At 33.9% G+C, this 25917-nt stretch overlaps 1 protein-coding gene across 14 annotated transcripts in view; it reads right to left on the reverse strand.

Moving 5' to 3' along the window:
- ome (dipeptidyl peptidase 4 omega) overlaps positions 1–25917 on the reverse strand; it is a 304004-nt gene that overhangs the window by 86541 nt on the left and 191546 nt on the right. For all 14 annotated transcript variants that reach the window (XM_067348239.1, XM_067348241.1, XM_067348240.1 and 11 more), the window contains one exon: positions 15248–15467. In XM_067348239.1, coding sequence (XP_067204340.1) covers positions 15248–15467 — 220 coding nt within the window. The remainder of the gene's footprint in view (positions 1–15247; positions 15468–25917) is intronic.

Here is a 25917-nt window from a genome sequence, read left to right on the forward strand (position 1 = left end):
GCTGTAAAAGGGAATAAATTCATTCATCATAATTACAAGCATTCACAGGTCATCGGATTCATTATATAAGTTTTCACCTAAACGCGAATGGTGGAAGCATGAATAAATTTAATGTTTCCTTTGAACGAAGGAATGCTGTTTTATAAAATATTCGTTTAAAACGAAACGACAGTCCTTGAATGAGTCTACTTACTGTAGCGATACATAAACTTCACGTTAATGCGGATCGCGCTATCGTTTAAACTGCACTCGCGCGCTGTCCCACACTGTAACTTCGCTTGTAAACAGTTACCGGCCGTAGTTGTGTAGAAAGAATGCTGCGTTTACTTCCATCGTGCGGAAGTATTATTCCGTTTATAACGCTTGTAACAGCCGCGCATTATATACTTCCGCACAATGAAGAGGGAGTACAGAAAGTGGAACTACCGAAGTTTCTTACTTAGGCGCAAGAATGTCACACGATGCGAAAGAAAGCTGCGTTTCGGCGTAAATTTCACATCATAACAACATGAACGCGGTTTAGACGTATCCATCTTTTTTCGTAAATATACAACACTTTAAGTTTTCCAAAACTGTAAAAGATTTCGTCGAGATATATTAATATCATATGATAAATGGTAAATTTGTAAGTTCTATATTATTATTTATAACAAAATGTAGAGAAGAGCAATAATGAATCTTTAGTTAATTTTTAATAGAATTATTTTTTTATTTATTATGACATTTCGCGCAGAAAATAATCAAGAAAGCGTTTTCTACAATGATTCTGGACAGAGAAAGATTAAATTAAGCTTCTAAGAAACGGGTTAAATCCAGAAACTTTTCTCAGAAAGAAAATGAATCTCGGTTAGGTCTTAGCAGGGAGTGGCTTAACTTTGTTTGGAAAGTTTCCGATTAGTTTGCAGTTAGTTTCTATGTCGCGTGTCAAGATTTCCCACCGTCGCGTTGTCATAGTATTGAGAAAATATAGACGATCAACACCGACGTGTTGGTGTAGAACGCAAAGGTAAAAAAGTAATAAAATATGTGTCATAAAAAATTATACAAAAATTGCTACATATCGGTGATTTTAATTCGGAGAAGCAGAATCAAATACAGATAATAAATGTTGGTCTGGAATTCGTGGTATACGTTTAATATCAAATAACCCTTCCTGAGGGGATAATGACAATTATTTCAAATTAAATTTAAGTTAATTATATGATATTCCCGTTTAGGAATGTGACAATATATTTATATAAAATAAAATCAGCCGCACAAAAACTGTAGAAAAAAGAAAATATCCAATTAAATTTCTCTTAAGATAAAATCAATTTCCAACTTTTTGAAGAATTTAAAGAACCCGAAGTTGCGAGAAATGCAAAGGGAACGAAAAATGACTAATGTATATAATATAAACTTCCAATAGCCATTTTCCTAATTATCTTTTTAATTTAAGCGCTCTCTTTCGTAACATTTAAATAAAAAGAAACGCGACGCGGAATTATCGATGATGCATACCGAGCATTTCTCTCGGATGAGATTCCGATCGCAAGTGATATAATTCAAGTCTACGGGAGCCTGGTATGTCTACCTGATCGATCAATACTTCGGAACTTTAACTCCGGAATGCAGGATCCATTCTACATACATTTGTATGTGCACCCTTTGTCCTCTCTTCCCACTGGTTCTATTTGCTACACATTTTCCCGTTACTCGCGAGAGTTTCACGCCAAGAATACGCTGATGCCCGCATTCATTCAAGTGAAATGGATATAGAATTTACATTTAAAGTAGTAACCGGGTGATACAGATTCACCATATGCACCCGTAAAACAAGTTTCTGCTCTTTATTTTTCTGTTCGTCTGTTGGAATTTACACACTTCGTATCGTCCAAGCAACTTATTGCTTACTTTCCAAATAATAATTATTTATGTTAAATCAAATTGTGAAAATGAGAAATAAGACAGAAAATGTTATACAGAGAATGAAGCTTTCCAGAGTAAATAATAAAGAAAATCGGAGTAAATAATAATCGAGAATCTAAATTCTGGAATAATATTAAATATTATATAAATATAATATTAAACGTACTATTTGTGATCTAATATCGGAATAAAGTTTCCAAATCATATTTCAGTGCTGCCGCTTGATAAGTCAAAAAGTATGAGAAAACAACTGAAGTGAAAACCGTTGCTCATTAATGAGCATCTTGCACACGACACGACTTTGCTTTCCCACCATCAAATCTACTTGTAGCACATTACACCATAACATCTACATTTGCCTTGAGAAGTGACTCCATGGGGAATAACTTTGCCATTTTGGACTTCACGAATATGGCGTTGTTGGAGAATATATTATATATAGAACTTGTTGAGAGAAATCTCGGCGAGTAATTCATTTAAGAATTTCTACTTCAAACTTCGTCTTTAGCATTACGTATGCTATACTTCTCGTTAGAAATTGTCTTCGAAATGATTTCCAGAATATATTTCCAAATTTCGGAAAATTATTCTGTGCGGCGGAGTTTTAAATATTTCATAACGCGCTATAAAAGAGAATATTAAATATTAATAGTGTAAAATAATATTATAATATTATATTATGCTGCATAATATGATAATTCGTAATAAGTATCCATTAACGAGACTTGATCGTCGTTAAATAATACACTCATACATTTGTGCAATCCGATGGCAATAAACGCGTCGCATTTTCGCCGCGACTGATTGTCATGCGTCATGCAATTAATAATTACTTATACGCATCTATGCAAATTATGTAACTCGTTCGTGCCACTCCATGTGTGCATGTCGATTCAACGATATATAGCACATCGTGATTGAACTTCGCCAGTATTCTCGCAATTCATGTTATTTATATAAACGTGTCAGTCTCGCCGGAGCGACATAATGTTCCCTCATCGCTGCGAATTAATAATTCGCGATCTGTCTCGATGTTGCAGGCCGTTTATGCGGCGCGCGATAAACAGTTACCTGTCGATGTAATAATGAGCGAGACCGCGCGAACCATCAGCCAATTATTTCAATTGAGTTACGGGCGAGTTATGAGACAAGGGCGCGTTGCACTTTTAACCCGCTAACGACATCGCACGTCCGTTTAATTGCCCAACATTCGTATCGCCTTGCGTGCTCTTTTTTTGCGCAGAACCTTTTGTCAGAACCTTCTGGCGCACCTACCTACGTCCGATAAAAATGATCCACTCCGTTTTTCGCGCGCGAACCGCGGCTGGCTTTTAATTACTTTTAATTTACTTTATCGATTCTCGGGCCGTCCCGCTGCCGCGCCACTTCACCGCGTTCTTTCTCCGCTCGCGCCTGTGGTTTCTCGCATATCGGATTTCTATTACATTCGTACCTTTTTCCATTCCTCCGGTTCTGTTCTCCTTATTCGTTGCTGATGAAATTTCATTTTAATATTATTCGTGTAAGCATTCTGCCAAAATGGCGGAATTATTCATAATTTATGATAATAAGTATAAACAGCAAAATACAAATAAATTAATCAAACAACTATGATATAATATATAAAATATTTAAATTAATTAAAAGATTCCAACTTGTGTGTAAAAACATGTAATTATAAAATATTCAATAAATAAATATAAAAATTAGAGATTTAATTATCATCGCTAAAAATTCTAGTGTTTATAAATATAATAATAATAATAATAATGCAGGATACTCTGCGTTGATTGATGTTTTTAATATTCGCGCATATTTTTTTAATAAGTCCCATATTTGATTCACTTGTTTTTTAATATTTTATCATCATTTCTATTATTTATATGTAAAAGATTCTACAAAACATTTTACAAAACAAGTTATTGATATATTCCTATAATAACAATCTGCGAAAAAAAACGCATTTCTCGAAAATATCTACTCTCGCAGCAATAATGATCATTGTGAAAATCTAGTAAGCTCGAAACGACCGCAAGACAGAACTCGTCCGCCTGAAATTCGCTTCCTACATTTGCTAGAAAATGGCGCGTAGACCCACCCTTATGCGCTCTTATAGAAACCCGTATTCCGTTCTACGACCATAGGATCTTCTTATGAGCTTTGGATACGCGGTATGTAAATCCATGTGCAATGAGCCAACCGGTCCATAATTCGAGATCCTTCCGCCGAGCGTCGATCCGCTCGCTTTGTTCCGCTCGATCCTTCTCTAACCAATTAATATTTACATGCGAATTATAGCGCGAATCTGGAAGCGAAAGCTTCGTGTTGATTGAGAATGTATGAACGAACGCGATTGCATATAGAAACGTGAAACTCCTCCATTAGTTTCATGCGTCGAAATCGTAATTTGATGCGTGGCATCTTATCAAATTTATTCTAACAATAAATTGTTGTTTATGTTTAGAAGATTATAAATACATTATTTAGTAAGTTGCATATGTAAAAAACTTTGTTGAATGTAATTACAAATCATTAAAAAAAATCGAATTTTTTAGATGATAAAAGTATTTCCATAAAATTATAATTAATTGTACAAAAACTGAGAAGTTCAATAAACGCTTAACAAATGACATGTTACGTTAGTATCAAGTAAATTTCATTTTATCTCGTTTCTTGCATTAAGCATTAGAAGCAAAGTACACTTTGAAAATCAACCTAAAATTAATGTTGATTTAGGTCGACAATTTGAATTAATTATTTGCAATACAGAAGCATCGAAACAGTTAAAGCGTCCTCAAGGGAGCAATAATAATTAGATACGTAATTAGATTAAACACGCAATAATTTACATAATGCGCGGAAAACTGTTTGTACATTAAAAATGTACTATGCATCAACGCGAAAGTAGTAGAACCCCTTGTTTGGTAAGACGACTTCAAGTAGTAACAGGTAGATTAGTCAGACAATATTGAGGAAGCGCGGCAAGACCATGTTATATATTTTCTTTGTGTTAAACGAAGTATGTCACTTTTCGCCGCACAAACTTTACTAGCATATTCTATGAGTGAAAAAATATATTGTAATATGGTTTCAAAATTGCTTTATGAAAAAATTATTAAAAAAATATTGGATGTTTAAATTAAGCAAAAATATCGCAAAAATTTGTAATTTTAATATTACATTAGTGCAAGATTTAATTTCGTATTTTAATTGATAAATATACTAATAAAAATGTATGACAAAAAAATAAAAACTAGCTACAATTTTCTATTTAACTCTATCCTTATTCATAATTAATTTATTGCATTATATACTCGAACTACTTTTTACTTTGTCTTTAATATATTTTTACTTATAAATGTATATAAAAAAAAATTACGGTTTAAAATGCTATTGAGATTTTGCAATAGATAGATAGATTTTGCAATAGATAGATTTTGCAATAGATAGATTTTGCAATAGAATCTGTTGAAAAGAGGCATACGTGCTTAAGTGCCGAAAATAAATTCTCAATCCTTTCCTCAAGAACGTAGTTGTGTTTTTGATTTTGCGCTATTCGTCCAACGACTGACATCACGCATGGTTGCATCGAAATGGACACTTTTGATTTGTTCGCCACTTTAGAGAATCTCGTTAAAGTTTCCTCCAAGAGCGAGAATGGCTCGACTCCAAGAGCAACCTTGCCTGTTGCAATGAGAGTTTGCGTGCAGCATTTCGTGTTTGTGTGAACTGAAATTTGTGCGATTTTTGTTCACTGAAACGGAAATTATGTTGATGCAGCGGTAAAAATTCTAGACTATAATCTTTCGCAACCGAGTCAGTTATTTTACTGTTAAAACTTAATACTGAAATATTTTAAAAAATCTAATATTTTGTTAACTTCATACGAGATGACGCTCCAAAACGAATATAATTCTGGATTTAAAATAATATTCTAAAATATAAATAATTTGAATATTTTTAAATTTTTTATATCTAAGTTAAAGGAATCAAATTTAATTTAATTTCTTAAACTAAAATTTTTTTAAAATATTAAAAAATTGTATCAAACAGTTTAATAAAGCATCATTAGAGAGCACGAAAGAAAACATGATTATTCCAATTTTTCTCACATTTAATTAAAACGTCAATTTGTAAAAAAATGTATGAAATTAAAATTACATAAAACATGAGTCTACTCTTTGATAAACATACATTTAATTATCAAAATTAGAACATTGATCTAAAACCAGCTTAATTGTTTCACCATAATTATTACTTCATATTACTTTTACACGAAGCACCATAATTGCTGTTAGCGATATCAAAGGACCTAATTTCGATGTTAATGTAATTTTCAGTTAACTGTTTGTTCGATCGTAAATATTCCGCGCGTGCAATTACTCTTTATACATAAATTGTATTGTAATTGGAAGAAAGCCTAGGAAAATTAAATCTGCATTTCAGCTTTAACTTAATTTATAACTAATATCAGATCAAATTACGGTCCTGTGACCATAGCAAACCTTTCATTTGCGATTTTAAAGATTAATTTCAGAATAAATTGAAAATTCTTTAACTTTTTCCGCTTCTAACTCGAAAATTATTAATGCCATGACGAAACAAACGACATCTCTCTTCGTTTAATTTCTAGTAGTCGGTTTCCAGTAGATTCATTAGTTCTACGCCACTCTATATAGAAGAACTTTCGGCCAACCATCCGACCGTTTTAATCTGCGAGTTTTATCTCGGGAATAGAAACAGAACAGATTTAATCAGCGGCCATTATGCGCGCCCTCACGCCGTGAACGATACAGCCACTACACAGCGAAGTTTCTTCGCTACTTCCCACAGCAGCGAAAGGAAGAGCTAGACCTGGTTACCAATTACCACTCTCGAAACTCGCCCCTCGTTTCTTCGTATTGTATCTTAATTAAAGGCACTTTTTAGAAGGTTCCACTAATATAATGGCCGTCGCTTCCGGCGGCGAACCTGGCAATTACTCTCCCCCCATTTTTTCTTTTCTTCGCACAGCGAACTACGGCGCGGTTCTTTGGGTCTTCGCGATTTTCGAATTACTGATTGGCTATATTAAGGTTTGAAAGTTTGGAAGAAGCAACTTTTCTCCGCCGATTTATAAAGGCCGATAATTTCTCAAATTTCTAAAAGCTGACAAGTTAACTAACAATACGCAAAACTTTCCTTGTTTTCTCGGCGTATTTTCTTTTGATAGATCTTTTTCCAAATAATTTGTAAATATAACTGTTGATAAAATAAACATTCTTTTTTATTTCGTATAATTTAGAGATGTGTTGCATTGTTTTCATATCATGCAAATAATTATTTTCATGTAAATATGTAATTCGTACAACTCATTAGACAAGTGTTCAAATAATCTCTCTTCGATATTTTGAGAAAGAATCGCCTAAAGAGTAATAACAAATAATTACAAAATGTTATTCATCATCTATAATTGTGACAGTTTGACAAAAATTTTGCTCATCTTTCCGCAATCAACCTAAGAACACACCTGATCCATCATTGTCGCCTGCGCCTTACAACTTAATTGCCATATCGACGAGACGTTCAGTCTCGAAAGATGACAAACGTTCGCAATCAAGGGAATTTCATGTAAGCGGTAATTAGCGAACGTGGATCTATCGTCTGTCGCCCGGTGCACAAGAGATTTGGACCATTGTCGGAAATTGCGAACCTACGCGCGATACTGCTTACCTACATCTACCATATGCATCGTGCGGTGACTTCGCCAACGGTTAGCAGTCGACGCTAATTTCCTCCCTCGCGTACACACACACGAACCATTGATTACATATGTCAAACATAATTTCAACGCTTTCACGCTTGTAGAGTGATACACTTTCCATTAATTTCATTATTAGTCACGCATACTGTTACTGTAAGTTTAGCGCATATTATTCTTGACGTTTATCAATTAAATAAAATGCAAATTCTTTCATTTTCTTCGATATTGAGATAAAAATGTAGTCTCATCATTGTATCGTATTATTTGCTGTCAAAAATATATGGCAAAATTCACATTTAGATTTATGATTTGATTAAAAGATAGAAAAATCCAAATTATACATGCAAATTTACATAACTGCTAACTTTACAAATTCTGGAAAATAAAATAGTTTTGCTCCTTTGTGTTTTTTAGTTCCTAAAATTTCTCTTTAACTTCAGGTTCTCCAAAAAATATTACGCTTACAATATATTTTTATAAATAATTAAAAATTGATATTAATTTTTTCTATTAAAATGTTATACGATTTTTTATTTTATTTTATTTTTTTTTTTGATTGCTAATTCTTGAAAAAAATTTAATATTCGGCAAAAATAAATTTAATTTATTTGTGGTAAATATCATAGGCAATAGCAAATATTGATCAATGGCTAAATGTTACATACATTTCTGTGTGCAATTCAAAGTAGTTAGCGTACAAAATTAATCCCTGATGGACGATGATATCGAGATTACACCGTCCTAAAATTTTAACAATTTTTTCATCAATGTTTAACACAAAAAGATGAAAAAATATTCAATCACAGAGGCGTGCGCTGTGTGTGTTTTAAGCGTTTAATAAACTTCAATAATTTTCGAGTCAAGAATCCAGATAGAATATGCGTGTACAGCTTCACCATAGTTCGGAAACTGCACTACGAAGTAAGTAAAGTGTACTATTAGGCATGCGAGTCACGTCTCTCTACAAGGTGCGATGATCTCTTACCGTCACGTACCACTCATGCCGTTCGGAAGAGTTAAGCGATTTAACAATTTATAACTCTGAATATTCCTCATTTCCGTTATCTCGGACACGATAAGCAATAAGCTCATCGACCACTTTAAGGGCCCCTTTTCCTTGCAATTCCAATCAATGACATACTTTTGCATCCACAATTGCCAGTCGTATTGCAATCAATCATAAAATAAAAGTGCTTTTAATTTAAATCGTATTATAAAGTTTCACCCGCTAACTCCCGCAAATAAATCGAACTAATAGTTCTGCATCGAACTTAAGAAACAGGTATTTTTTGTATTTTGTATTATCTTCCGTATTATCTTCTGATAATTATGTAACGTCGATAAAGTAAAATAATATAAGCAATACAATATGTCGATATGTTATAACAAAACATATGTAGAATTTTGCTAGGTCTACTTTAATCGTTAATCTCACACGCGAAACGCTTCAATAAATACTGTTTCTACTTTTTGAGTACGACGATTTAGCAACAAAAAAAAATGCAACATGCATAGCGTGAAATACTCGTTTTACCTGTATTTTATGTAGCCATCCGCACAATTTCAGCGAGCATGTGAGAAATATTTCAGTTTTATACAAAACAAAAAAACTTGCGACACAATAGAAGCAACTTTGAGTAATCTGTGAGCTGTAAAACAGGAAGCAAATCCTTATAACGTTTTTGCATTTGTTCGTTCAAATTAAACACGAATATCTTATAGCAAAGTCGTGTATCTCTCGGAATCGCGTCAAGAAAATGTTTGTTTGCTTCAACTGCAGCAAGACAGGTAGCGAAACCTTTCGACCAACCACTTTCGCAGAAACTTTCACGCGAAAATCTCCCCTTCGTAACGTATTTACGCTCTGTCTCCCATAATACTAGAAATGCCGGGATAAAATCTAGCAATGCTTTACCCATCTTGTTTTCTGTGATAATTCGTCGGCGCCGTTTTAATATTTAGACATCTGTTTTTTTTCTTTTCAGAAATATAAAATTATTTTTTCAGAAATATAAAAACGCATATCAATAAAAATTGATATAAATATTGTAACGATAATACTTAAGCGTGAATATCATTTAACGTTATTTAAAATAAAATTATATTATAAAAATTACATGTAATATAATAGAAAAAGATATCCAATCTTCAACTAATAAAAAAAAAACGATCAATTAATAAAGGGCAAATAAATGAAAAACGATTCCGTAATTTGATCTTCCAAAATAATCACACATACGCAGTGCAAAAGTTTAAAACAAATCCACAAGTCAATCGGAATGAGCGCAAAGAGTAATATATTACATAGTTTTCAAAGAGAGATCGAATAAAATTTTTATCAAAATGTGAAACTGAGATTCAAATGAAACTCAATAGAATATGTAACTTCAACGAGGGTGATTCAGGTATCCTGACAATGCAATGAGTTATTGATCAAATGATGCCAGCCGTTATTTCCGAGTCGAAATGATAAAATACCTTCATATTTCTGTCCACATCTTTGTTAATTTATCGCGCTAAAATTCAGTTATTCTATACTCAGAATTGATGCATTTCAAAATTAATTATCAAGATTTTTGATAAGATAGCGCTTCGGCGAATGTATGATTAAAGAAAATTGTTATGTAATTTACTTTACTAAATAGAAATATTGTTTCGTCGTCTACGTTTTAGATATTGCACAATATTTAAACTTTTTAGATATTAGTCATAATATTAGAAAAAGTATGCCATATACAATTAGAGTTAAAAACAGAATAGTATAATAAAGGATTGATATTTAATAAAAAGCCGTCAATTTTGACAAATAATTCTACTAATTTATAATTACTCAATATTCAAAATAAAAAAAAGTTCACTAATAATTCGTTGACAAAACTACAATTTTTTTCATTATAATTTGATGCAATATTTAATAATATAATAATTTGATGTGCAACTAAAATTTTTGCGTGCAACATACATTCACGTAATTTTCGATTACTAGGCACTATAATTACAAAGATGTAATTTTCAAATCATAACTCACTACAAATGCTATGAGAATTATGCAAGTAGTATTACATTATTATTTTCGTGACTGCTGTTAGGTATTGTAACACGATACGTGCGTGTATTATCAAGAGATTATTTTAACGTTCCAACATATAATATAAATTCCCGTAATTTAGAATTCAAATGTAATTTAATTGCTCATCGTGACAAACAAACATAGATAACAGTCAATTGTTGCAATTGTCCACTTGTCAACAATCTTAATTAAAATTAAACTACTGCTATCATTCAGACCGAGAATAACAATAATACACGAATGCATGAAATATGTAGATTGTCTCTGTTTAAAAACTTCCTAATAAGATAAAGAAGACATAATAATTATTTTTCAGCAAATAAACGTACTATTTTGTATAAAAATGAAGTTAAAAGTCATAATCGTTTAAATATTATAATTTAATTTTATCTATAAGATAAAGATCAATGCACATTTCATTCTAATTAAACTTGAGACAGAATGATGAAATGTTAATTACATTTAATAGATTATGGTCGAATCAATTAACGTCGGCTAATCAAACTTATGTAGCGCCTAATTAACATTGTTAGTGAACCCATATGTGCAGACTGCATATCACACCTAATATTAGTTAATTAAATTATTACATACTTTAATTGATTAATTAAATTATCTTTGATCGTAATTCTGATAACATTTAACAGTATTATTAATTTTGCTGTTATTATTGCTTGCAGTTTTAGCACATTAACCAACATTATGATCTATTCTATAATTTATTTGCGACAAAAACAAATATAATTATAAATATAATTTAATATAACAAATACAATTATAAATATAATATAAATATAATTTTTTACAAATGTATTTTATATAAATATATAATAAAATAAAAATTTGTCTGTGTCTTTGATATTGCAAGTAAATTTTTCAAAGATAAAAAGTTATAATTGACAAAATTTCTATAACCCTTTGTCAAATCTTTGCAAACTATTATTGTAATTCAGAAACAAATTATATCTATATATATTTAGCAAAGAATGTAAAACATACAAAGAACGTATTAAATTTTCAAAATGTTATATAAATCTTCATGAAAGAAATCTAAATTTTCCAAAATTAGTACGTTAAATTAAATTTCTGCTTTCCTAAAAGATTCTCTCTTGATAAGATTATTCATTACAAGATATGTGTGTTTGAAAGAAAGCTACCGCTAACGTTTCAAGTGTTGTCTCAGATTATTCCTCGCATGGCGGCATTCTTACATGCGCAATGCAATGTGCAATTCGCGAGAATATCAATCATCGGTGCGGAATTACGCGCAATCACATGGTAGAAAAAAATCCGAAAGTTGATTTAATTGGAAGCATGTGCCGCCACCAGGCTGAAACCGGCGGGCAGGTTTATGGGCGAACGCGTATGGTAACTAACCGCGCCCCTGGAGTTACCTCAATTTCGTGAACTAGATGGTGGCTGCGGTTCTGCGTACCGTGAAACTCTCATCAACCACCATGATTACCACCATAGAGCACGCTTTTCTCGTACTTTTCCGCCCGCAAACCGCCGACCGGACGCCTGACAGCGTTACTCCTTTTAACTTTAGTTTTCAACGCCAATCTAAAAGTATCATACGCCAAAATGCTCTAATAACACGATATCTGTGATATCACCCAATTTATTTACAGGAAATCTTGGGAAAAAACCAAAAAAAACTTACCGAAATTTTTATTCGACTTAAAATTAATCTTTTCTTAACAGAGAACGAAGTACTAACGGTTTTAAGTTAAAAGCGATTAAAAATGAACGGTGTTTTGCAAGTTAATCTTTGTTAACTTTTATAGGCATTTACTGATAGATAATAATGTATTATACTTCAATTCAGTAAACGTGAATTTTATTTTAATCAAATTTTTTTCCTTTCCATTTTTTCGGTTTCCATTATTTTTCTTGGTACAATGATGCAAACGTAAAACGATATATTATTCATATTTCAGTTAATTTTTACTTCAAATATGGATATGAATGATCCGGAGCGTTTTGTTTTTGTCAAAAAGCGTATCTATCAAACGCAATTTTATTATACGTCATTCTCGCCGTGACACGAATCTGCACTTCGACGTTAGTATAAATTTTTATCAACTATATGTTAGTGCGGCAAGATATGACAAACGGATGTGTAACGGAATATTTTGTTCCAAATATTGTGAAAAATAATAGTTTCATATTACGTTCCGCGTCAAAAATTCTCAATCTAAAAAATTTAAATTCTGATCAAATTTCACATATATATCTGAAATATAGTTCGACAAATAAATTGCAAAACTCATCACTGCTGCAAAAAAAATAACTCCTTATCATCGCAATTCATTGAATTAACGTGACATTAACTTTGTAATTCGCAAAACACATAAATAAATCGATACAGGCTCTTACTCGAAGAGAAGAAGAAAAGCAAAGAGTAGTAGACGTAAAATAATGCGACAGCAAAAGAAATATACAGGATTCAAGACGGCGAGGGGATTCTCAGCAGGCACCGTTAATATACTTTACTATACGTGTGTTTCTCTGATTCCATGGCCCAAATGGACTCGACCTCGTTAATTTTTAAGAGGCGCCCCATCGCCGAGAGTTACAGAGAAGAGGAGAAGCGAATTACAGAGATAACTACTTCTAGATCGAGCGAGCGTTACTTCCACGTGTTGGCCGCGTCGTAATTATATTGATCGCCGAAGCGATGCATTCGGAGTATCAGTGGAAATACATTTTGCTACTTGCCGTAATCACTATGGATGCGCAGAGGTTTATCATCGTTAGACAATTTGCTGAGAGCGCGGCGCAATACTGATCTCCATTTAGATACGACGATAAGTCTATCGTTACTATTTCGCGGCCGTCCACGCTCTCTATATCTTAAACGAGATATATATACACGCACGTGTTTTATAGTAAAAAAAGAGAACCAGTTGCTTTTTCCCCCTTAAAACACTCACGCGCTGATTTCGTCGGTCGACGCGAATTCGAGTAAAAACGCGCGCGACAATTTTGGACAGCGGACGTTTAATTTCGATCTCCGCGCCGGAAAATCCTCGTGGATTTTCACGCAGTCGGAATTACTCGTATGTCCGCGAGGAGGGTTGTTATGCCGCGCTCGCGGGCTCGTGACACGGTCGAGCAAAAAGAATTAAGCGATAGTGGGAAGATACTGGCCGCGCGCGTAAAATCCATTAAAACCCGTCTTTTGTTCCCGGTCTGACGAAAGGATTTATAGGCTGTGTCGACGGTCGCGCCGTAACAAAGACAAATGGATCCACGAATGAAGTAGAATGGCCAACACCGGCCTCAAATATAAAATTAGTTTGAACTTCACACATCAGTGGCCGCGGCGCGCGCGGCGAAACGCCATTCACGCGTGGAAAAAAAAAAAGATGATATAAATATTCGCCGACGCCGGGCGTATCCGCTTTTGTCCCCGGTCGCGTGAATCATCTATTATCCCCTTTTGATGTTATATAATACGGTTCACAGGACGCGGCGATACACGGAGAAGGCGCGAAGGGTGGGAGAAAACCCGACGGACTGACATACGCTCTGTGGTATAATTTGACGTTCCGTTCTCGCGGAAACGCGTGGAGACCCGAGCGACTTTTGTCTCACGTGAGATTTATGATACACGATAATTTTATTATACAGTAAAATGGGAAATCTGATCCGCTTGGAATACATGAGGAAACCGATGTAATACAAAAATGACCAAGTGAAAAAGTGCTTGAGAAAGAAATTTGTGCAGTACGGACGCAAAATGCAATAACTGCCGTTAAAGTACGCATCAAGAAACGAGTTTCACGTTCGAATCCCTCATTTAATTTCGGTAATCGAGTGGTTTCATGTGTTTGCACCGTTAAGTCGTCGTCCACCCGATTGTTAATGTTTATCGATTTAAAAAAACGATTGCGCTTAAATCGTAAAATTAAAAGCGTTCAAAATAAAGTAAAATGACGAATCGAGTTCTTTATGTTAAATTTTTTTTCCATCGTAATTGCCTATCAAAAATTCAACTATTAAAATGTTCGATTATTCTTAAAACTGTCCATTTTTTGTTTTTCATCGATATAATGTTAAAAATTATAATATACGCTTAACGTTGATCCCTGCGCTATACAAATGGTTAAAAATATTTCTGCAGCTTAAAATATAGGTGATCTGTATTTTTACATTCCCATAATCTCATTTCATAACTTGGCGTTTAATTTACATTTTTCGATACGCATTTCATTTCACGCAGGAAATGAACCCATCTAAAAGAGTGCAACGCCCGTTAAAAGCGAACTTCCTCCATATACCCGGCCGCGTTCAACGCATTAAACTGTGCATTATTCGCGCGATGCGTTTCAATCCTCTTAAATAATGGATTAATTAGCCTACGAGGGCGCGGTGTCGAAGAAAAACTCATTTCAAAAAGTCGAATCCGCGGGAAATAAAGCCTGCAGCGGATGCAGTTGTGGAGTGCTTTTCACGCAACATGAAAAGTCGAAAGGAATTTGCGCCGCGCGTGACAAAAAAAACAAAGACGTAGTACTTACCGCTGATCCACGTGCCGTTGAAGCTCTTGGGAGATAACGAACCGAAGAGCCATTCCTCCAGAGAAATACCTGGTGCGCTGTTTGTTCTGGATGCAGCGGATTCCGGCCTGCCGGTCAGAAGAATCGCCGCCGCGATCACCAAAGCCAGCACGACTATGATGACAATGCCGCAGATCAGCAAACGCCATCGATATCGCTGCTTGTTCTTCGTCATAAGATCCTGCAAAAGAATCGAACACATCGGCGTTAGTGAAGAACTTGTCCCTTTGTCGTTTATGAAAATTATGCAGCGAATATAATTACATTCGTCACGTGTGCAGTTAACATTTGTAGACATTAGAATAATTGAGATACTTTGTTTCATAGATAAATTTCATTCCACAATTCAAAAATAATAATAATAATTGTCAATAAAGTTCAAAATACTGTCAGTGCTTATATCTTATATTTAAAATATTATCGTAAAATTCGTACACACAGATGCGCCCGATAATAACAGGGTTAAATAACACGTATTTAATAATATATAATGTAAATTCGATAAAAACAATTATAGATACATAAAGATAAATCAATACGACCCATAAATATACATATATATATATATTGGCGTAACCAATGCAATTCAAAACAGAAATAAAATTATAATTATTATTTATCAACTTATCACGTCATGCGTATTTGATTCGTCATAATAAATTTATTATAATTATTTTACAATCTCACGCAAATACATATATTATAAGCAAACGTAGAAAATGTTCGCACATATTTTACTTTAGATGTCAACTATTTGATTTATATTAACATTTGTTTACCCAACATTTTAATTAAAATATCATATGCGTATTGCATCACCGGAGAACAAAGCACTTTCTAGAAGTTTTATGAAATTATGAAAATATTCCTGTGATTACATATGTGCTAGTAATGTGCATAATTAAAATAATTAATATCGAGATCACGCATGTTCAGGTGCAACTTTAAATTTGTGCGTGCGCAAATGTAACGCATTAATATTTGTTCAGTTTTTTTTTCAAAAATTCTTTCTCCAAAATTTTCTCAAGTAAAAATTTAAAAAGTAAAAAATAAAGCTTCTTAAAAACTTGAAAATTAAAAATTAAGCTTTTTCTAGAAAGTATATAAAATAAATTTCAAATTTATATTATAAGATCTTTATATATATATACAATACTATTCCCAATACTATTCCCAAAAGAAAAAAGAAAATTTTATTTCTAAAAATCTAAAGCAATTAAATATTATCACGGTATAATAATATTTAATTATACCGTAAAAATTAATTTTCAGAAAATTTTACAAACTAGATTTACCTCAGCTGTAAAATTTACGCATGATTTCACATGCGCATGTAAAAAAAAAATCTGAATCAAGTGGCACACGCGTCCCATGTCTAAATCGATCAAAATTCGGATCACCATCGCTTTTCTAGAATAATGTTCTCAAACGCAGCTAGCAAGAGATATGGTAGTGCCGCGATCGCACGATATGAGAAATAGTCGGGAAATAGAAGGGAATGAAAGAGCGAGGTGGGCAGTTCCTACGTAAGCTGGTCTTATCGAGAATTGGATTTTGTATTTCCGGAAAAATAAAAACCAATGCCGCGCGCCCAATCGGCGGCGCGCGATCCCATATTTATAAATCTTCTTTATCAAAATTAAATTTGATCGGCGCGAGCTACTGGACGTTATCGAGCCAAGGCGCCAGCGCTGCAAGGGACGTAATTTCATTTATTCCCGACTCTCGTCGATGACCAAAACGGTCGTCGCGACCCTAGCCGGGAGGATTGACCGTAAAGTGATCGATATCCATAGTATAAATTTATTAATCCTACAATGATACGATACGATACATCATACGATAACGACAAAGATGCATTAAAAGATGTATTAATGTTTACGATAATTATATTTGTACGACAATTTTCAGCATTCTGAAAATAGATTTTTTATCGATTAAAGGACTCGCAATTAATTTGAACGAATACATACATCTTCAAAATGCTATACCTTTTATATAATCGATATCGGCAAACGCGCAATGGTGGACCAGGCGATTTTACCTTCGTCCGATATATATATATATATATATATATATTTTTTTTTTCTTTTTTTTTCCCGATTTCAGCTCGCAAGTGCGCACGGCGTGATTTATGAGCGAGCGCCTTGACGGCACCGGATACGCTTTTCCTATATAGAGTGGGGAAACGATTTACGGTTCGACGTTTAGCTCACTGTCGCATTAAAGAACGCGAACCTTTCCATTTATTATGCGTCGATGAAACGTGACTCTATCGACGAGAACCTGTCAGAAACGACATGATATAAAACCTCGACAAAAATGAGTTACATAAAGCATACGCTGAAATTTAATTAAAATATGGAAAATTAAAGGAAAACAAGTTTCTCAATTATTAGGTACATTTAAAATAGAGTTATAACTAATTAAGCTTAAATATTTGATTCTCAATAACTGAATTAAAATAATTGTAAACATACGTAGAAATGTCAACAAATTAATTAAATTTTTTTTATATGTATTGATGTTTTTTAATTTATAGGCAATTTAATTACCGCGCTTTCATCAAGTATATTGTATAAATGGGCGATTGAATGCGATACCGTCATTGCCGATAAAATTTTTATTTTCCAAACACTTTGGAAATCAAGCATCGAGTAAAACGTCTATTAAAATAAAAAATTTATTTATACGAAACATTCTAAATAATGTGTGGTGGTTGTTTCAAAAATACGGAGTAGAGTAAAAATCAACAAGAAAGAAGTGTATAACGCGTGTACACGTTTTTTTGTGCACTTCTAACATAAGATGCGACATTAGAAGATTATGTGATACGGATGATAAGGCGTTCAGCCGGAATAACACACCGAGTTAAGCGGCATGAAAAATGCCGGGGGATACTTGAGCACTTGTGCTACACACGGCATACAACCGACAACTGCCCTATACGCCGGTGTGCGAAGGCAGCAATAATAGGACACAATAAATATCGCAGTCTATAGCGGCGCAGCGCATTCCTAGTCGCGCTCGTAAAATTTCTAATATATCTTCGTACAACGAGCGATTTCTCGATACGCTATTAATGTGCATGCGTGTGAGTGGAGTTGCGGCCGAATGCTCACGACGACCACGAGCGCTATTATACGAAAGAAACATTCGATTTTCCGATAACATCCTTACAATGCAACGTTTTATCGGTACCAGAGTGAATTTCCGCGGTTTACCTTTGGATAGGCCGTTGAATCGCGCGAGGAAAATTAATTGATACCCCTTATATGTATGATTTACGATGTCGGCTTGTTGAGTTTTTAAGATATTCACGTCGTGCTAAGATCACCTGCTAAGATTTCACTGCACATGAAATTTTATCGTGTATAAAAGGATTAATTTAATAATAATTCAAACAATATAGAATAGTTCACAAACTTTTTCCGTCAATTACTTCTCTCGGCAAATATCTCACTATCATTTTTTACAACTCTTCGGTCATGTTTAAATAATTTTTCTACCTGTAATTAGAATAAATATAAATATTCTCCGAAAATTTATGTGTTCTACAAATTCTATTTTTATAGAAACTATGTACAAAGAAAGACTTTCACAAATTATTCATTTACGTCATTACGCGAGTAATATCAGCATAATACCCTTCAATAATGAGAATATTAAAAACTTTTTTCATCTCTCTTATAAACCTTCTCTCTTGTTTTGTATACACCGAGATATTAATTTTATGCTTTTCACTCGAAAAACATCATTTCTCATTGAAAGAAATTTACCGTTTTTTTTAACAAAGCGGTGTTTATTTTTTATGACTCGCGAGTCCGTGATTCTTTTCAATGAGCATTCGTCTCGTTCGCATGCCATTCATTATCATTATTAAAATGAGTCCGCTTGATTCTAATTAGCCTGGTTCTTATAATTGCGCACCGTTTGTTATCACTCGCACATTCGATTCAATCAAAAAGAAACCTTTCAGTCAATTATCATCCTCTCTGTCTACCTTCACTGTCTGACTGTGGCTTGAATGTGGCATTGCCGATAATGGTATTACGTGCAAAGTACCGCGTTTACTTTTACTTCCACGAGTGTGATCTCCAAAGAAGTGGTGGTCCTCTCTAAAACAGCCGTTTACCAAGCTATCTTCCTCGTTTCTCTATATATTGCGCTCCTTCAAGAAGTCAAATCAATTAAAGAATTCGGAGTATTTCCTGTTTCAATTTCTTCCTTTTTCAATCTTTTTTGCAATGAGATTTTTCGCGTGTTTCTTGCTAAAATTCAGTGTAAATTTATAAGCTTAAATAGATAAGTACAAGATAAGATAAATAACAACTCATCAAATTTTAATTCTCTACAAAAATAATTAAAATAATTAAAGGAGGAGTAATCCTATTAAGGAGGAGTAATCGTATCCTTCACTAAAAATTTTATTTTTAGATACTTTGTCGCAAAATTCCTGCGAAATGTATTTTAATGTTTATAAGAACAAAGCAAATAAAAACGGGTGTTCAACGAAATCACCAGAATTTTATAATAATTATGAATAATTCATAAGTAAAAAGATTTTAATATTAAAATTTACACGAGTAATGCTGTTATGTAAAACCGATTTTGAGACTTTGTGTGTTTTCAATACCCGTTTTGGTTAATATTTCGTTCGTACTACCTTTGGCACAATCTTGCCGCAATATCGGCAATGGAGGTCGTAAACTAGTTTGAGTGCAGACGAATTTTTCGTTTTGCCAAGTCGGCGCACATTCCACAGAACAGTGTTTCTCAAACAGATCCTACAACTTTGTTTCTGAAGTTACTCTATATATATTATACAGAGCACACCATGCTTAGAAATAATTAAATTTAAAAATATTCTCCCTTCTAAGTACAAAAGAAATAAAATTTTAATATTAGCAAACTAAGGTGGTATGCTAATAATAAAATATATAATTATGTAAACCAGTAGTTTATCGTAAAAATATAACATCAAGTTTTTTTCTATAATTAAAAAAAGTTATAATTAACATTCTCATATGTTCACGCAACTAAAAAAAATAATTGTTTGCTATCTAAAAAATTAATTAATGTTCCCTCACATTTTTCAAATAAAATTTAAAATAGATAAAAAATTTTCAATAAAAATGTGAAGTAAAATTATTGTATGAAAGAAAAACCCTACTTTATTTATTTTATTATTTTCTGGAATATATATTCGCTAGAAAATCAAACTATATCATTAGTATAAAGTATTGAAAATTTTCATCGCTCACGATATATTGCACGACTGAAATTTATTCAATAATTGTGGATAAGTACTTTTCTTCGTTGTCATCACAGTGAGTGAGCACTACTGTAGAATTTACTATCTTCGGACGTGTATGACGGGGCACGTGGCGCTGCGGAATCACGCTCATACTTTATCTCGAGAATATTGATTTTCGCGGTCGTTGCATGAGCCACTCCGGCGGCCGGCGGGCGCGCAAAAGAAGCTAAAAAATTTAGCGGGTCTGATGGAAGCTGGCCTGGCGAGATGCCAAATACAGCATCGCGCTTTGAGGAGCCATAATTTGTAACTGAGCCATCAACGTGGCGTATTGTTATCGAGAGACTCTCGTCCGCGTCGCTCGAAAGTGTAAGTACCTCCTACCTTATCGAAATTCTATTCACTGTAAAAAAAAAAAAAAAAAGCACAACTCGCATATCGGAGACTAATGCATTTCACTGACATATGACGACTTTTCCATCTTTGTAATCGAAAGCAAATTGATGTACGGTTGCATTGGAATATCGAACCCAATGCCCTGAAATACGTTTGAGCTTGTGAAATCTGAAGAATCATCTGTTTTGAATAATATGTGCCTGCTTAAACGGCGAGAAAGAAAATGTTTGGAGTAAGTAAAGTGAGAGCAAATTAATGCATTCGTTAATAAATTAAAACATTTCTTTTTCTAAAGTTATTCACAGCTATTATCATAAGCACTTTCACTAGAAAATGCAAAATGCACTAAAAATCATGTTACAAAGGCAGCTAAATTGTATTAATTGTATAAAGGCAAAATAGTCTCTCGATATTGAATGCCTTGCATTCCGCGTAAATATGCAATTCCAAATGTTCAATGATGATTTGCTTGTGTGTAGTCCCGTACCTCGGAAATTAAGGTATTCGCTGCAATCGCACGTCGCCCGTCAATGATATCCGGCAAATGACAGTAAATCTCATCGAATCCCGTTCAACGGAATAAGCTATGCCGCGTACAAAATTTAGGAGATATGTCATTAATATCTCACACGCTACATCGATTATGCTATGTGTCCCACACTTTCGAAACGACTGCCATTCCTGATCTACTATGCGTACAATTACTTTCAATGAGTATCGATTGATTTTCATCATGCATAATTATTTATCGTACATTACGTAGCATTCCTTTGCTCATGTCTCAACGTCTATCTATTATAGTAGAATAATAGTAAAAAAATTGTTTACATTTTTTTTATTTTACGACAAATAAAACTACAATTGAAGAATGATGGATGAATAACGAGGTTATACAACGTTCAAGAGAAAATATTTACGTGCACAAATACGCTATTGCCTCGATGCTTCACATAACACTTTTTTTTTTATTCAAGAGTCAGCAAACTGCAATTTGTTGAAATATATACATTGAGGAACACGATGCTTGCAGCGTTTATAATCGAGTGAAAATAGCGCCGCGCGAACTTGATATCTCGCGACTTAATTTTCGCTACGTGCTGCATCCACTTAACTCTTCGATTATACTAAACGGCTTCTCGCGCAACAACCACTTCTTGCAACCGGTAAATATTCTAACAAACTCTCCCCCAGAGAGACGCGCTAACCGGATCGCTTGTGTGCTTACTCTATCAGAAAGAACTCCTTGAACGTACGAGATGTAGCGAGTTCCGAGCGGCGAAAAAGATTTCGCTTATCCGATAGCAGTCATGTCCGAGAACCCGGCCAAAAGCGTCACGCGATTACGTTTCTCAAACTAGATATATCGCCGTAAGGTCGCGGGACAAAAGTAGACCGCTTGTGTGTCACAGAGTTAAGTTACTTCGTCGCCTTATAGGTCGAAAGGACATTCTTCGCGGCTGCTGTTGCTGCCGGCCGATAGGTTAAAACCGGAAGAGAGACCGAGCGGGATAATTTATTGCGTATATCGATCTTGCAAACGACGATACAGACCCGTTCTGACGGCGGATGTGTCCCGCCGACACATTTTTGCTGCTTTACTTTCCGCTATTTCTGTCCCCTCGCGATTCTTCCAAATCACCCTTTTCGCATCCACGATGGCGCCTTATTTTTCCCCTTTTCTCCTCCATTTTTCTTTTATATCCTTCTTTCTTTACACACATTTATAATTCAGGAAATTCTTTCATTCCACGTTTTTATTGTCCTACATACTCCAACCTTACTACAGATTTTTTCCCTTCTCTTATTTCCCTTCTGGGAGTCTCTTCCGCATTGTTTGTATTCTACACTCAAAAAAATATTTCGCTGATGTAGTTAGATTTCTAAATATCGCAACAAGAATGTATCGCTATTTTTCGTATCTGTGAAAACATTGTTTGTCACATATAGAATTTATAGCAGTAATGTTCTAGCAATAGCTTCTGAAAAATTTAGGTACCATTGCTAAATGTTATTCATTGCATGATCTAACACGTGATTGATCTTATATAGATAGGCGCTTTAGAGAAACTTTCTTTTTAAAGTTCACAAACAATACAGATATATATTCTGTTTCTGTCATCTAAACTGATTAAGTAATTACATATGCAATATCACAACAGTTGCTGATCATTTATCTGTTTTAGTTAATTTTTTACACCTAGAAAATTTTAGCTATTATTGCAAGATCATTTTTTTGAGTGTATCTTCCACTAGCACAAATTCTTAACTGTTTATTGTAATTTTTTATTTTATATTAATTGTCTTGATTGAAAAAATGTTTTAGAATATAGAAAAAAATCACTATTTAATTTTATCTTGCTATATTTCTTTATCTTTTCTATTGTTTTCGACACTTCAGCTTTCATCTCCTTGCTTACGCTGTATTCTTACGATTTTATTACCGTCAAAACTTGCAACTTTTTTATAACGCTCAAATCGCTCATTTAGTACGTGAGAAGTTTAATGAGACTTACAGGCCGAGAGGCACTCTGGCATTTTACGAGTTTGCCGGAAGGACAGTTCCTCTTCAAGGAATGCACCGATCATGTAACAGACATATATATGATGTGCTCTTGCGCGGCGCGAAGTTGTTGCATGAGTTGCATTCAAACTGCGGCAGGCGCGTTTATCGACGGAAAAGCTCTTCGAACTTCTCGCTCACGCAACTAACTTTTGCAGCATGAGGGTTAAGCGGCTAACCGCGCGCGAGACGTTAAAGTCGCTCGTAGGTGTTAACTTGTTCCAAGAAAAGCGATTTCCGCGTTTTATGGCTGCATGGAAGATGAAGAATCTCCCGTATTCATACATGCGATACGTTTAGTTATAAATAGCAACGTAAAAATTGTAATTTTTCCCGCATATTAGTATTCTCACATTCTTTGTTAACATTATAAGATTAAAAGACATAAAGATTAAAAATATTTTGTTAAAATTGTACGTAATTTTATTAATATACTTGCTAAACAGACTTTAAGCTACTTCGCATATTACTTTCAATTTTCATTCAAAAATACCAAATATTTTGACAATAACATATAATTTAAAAGAGACTTTGTGCTTTTTTTATTTTATACTCATTATAATGCATGCAATTTATACCTGTGGTATCTTTAAAACTATGGCTAAGTCGTGCATACGATAATTGCATCAAAACAGTTCTGCATAAAAGTTAAATAAAACAACCGCATCTGCTTCTTTTATTTAAGCAAAAAAGTCTTTATTAATGCATGTTTAAACTCTTTCATTAATCGCATAATAAATTAATTTTGCAAGATTAAAGTATTGTATCTTATTAATGCAAGAGCGCCAAGTCTCTAAACAAAAACAGTAAATTCCGTCATTATCTGAATGGTTTCAATCCTTTAATGATCTTCGCGAGAGTCGCCAAACAAAAAGTATAAGATTTAAGCACTTCAAATATTTCTTTCAAATTTACCCCCACAGTTAAGAAGCTTAAGACACAAACGTAATTTTATCCTTTTCGAGAGATTCGCCGGTTGCACGAAACGAGTCAATAACTTCTCTACATAAGCTTTTACCGTGGAAATCTTGCGTCTGTGTTTTCGGACAAACTCTTTACTTTAGTGAAATAAAAGGAAAAAGCTTTAACGTAAAATGTATCTGTCTGATTGTGAAGTTTTCGAAGCATTCATCCCGGAAAAACAAAAATTTTGATGATTTATAACGTACAAACCAAAAAATTTTAGTTTGCTCTTTAAATTTGTTACGCGATATGTTACACGGAAGCGTAAATAAAAACGTACTTCATAAAAAGAAATACGAAATGCTGTTACAAGCGAAAATACAACGTGAGATAAAAGTGAAAAACATTGCGGAAAATAGTGACCAAATTAGAAAAAAACATGAATCTGCTAAACACAACTTATCTATTTTTTATGTATTAAGAAGAAACTATAAATCATTGATGATTAATAATACCTAAAATGTGATAAAATCATGCAATTATTTTAATACTAATCTAGTTGACACAAAATTTCTTGCAAAAATTTAATGCTAAACATTTTTTTAAATAAAATTTGTTAGTACAAATTTGATAAAAAGTTGTCTATAAAAATATAGAAGTGTTTGATAAAACACGTAAAATCGGAATTTCTGCATTTCACAATTATTAATATCCTTGTCATCCTCGTCATGGTATTAAATCAGAAAAAAATTATCGTCAGACAAAAACTTTACCTATACATATATTTAATGATAAAAATTGTTGCGTGCAAGAAATTACATCTAAAAATACCTAAAAAAATTTCATATTATTATTTCAAACATAAGAGTATACAATATCTTCCTTCATTTCTTTCTCTTCCACTTAAGAATTTAAACATTAGTTCTCATAAATGGGAAATTATGAATAAATTTACCTTACAAACTGAGTAACGGAATTAATAATAAATTGAAGCAGGTGAAGCACTGCGGAGCAGGTACTTATACGAATAAAGGGAGTTCACGATTCTGAAAAGGATCGCAGCTCTTGCCTTTGACAGTCATTGCTATTCCCGTCGGTCTCGCGGCGGCGCATTAAGAATCAGACTCGACAGGGATTTCCAGCGGAAGTGCCATCGCGGAGCGACAGGATAATTTGTCGTTGCAACTCGGTGCGAAAGACGCTCGCGCGAATAAAAATCCGGCGGGACGGAAGAAAAGAGAGTTATAAATGGTGTTCTCGGGCGAGAGATGTATAATACGCCGGCGTTACGACTGTCTTATTTTGATAAACGGTGCGATGTGTCGTTGCCAAAGAAGAGCAAATAATCCGGCTTAATTAGACCGCCATTACTGTAAATAAGCGCGTGTTAAACCCCGCGCGCCGCTGCGTCTTTCCCCGCAATAAGTCGATCGAGCGGGGATATTCCCCCGCGGACACTATAGTCCCGCTAAATCCCGATAAATCCGACCGGTTCTCCATCGGTACGCCCTCCCA

Source organism: Linepithema humile, chromosome 1 (genome assembly GCF_040581485.1).
Source record: "Linepithema humile isolate Giens D197 chromosome 1, Lhum_UNIL_v1.0, whole genome shotgun sequence".
NCBI classification, from domain to species: Eukaryota; Metazoa; Arthropoda; class Insecta; order Hymenoptera; family Formicidae; genus Linepithema; species Linepithema humile.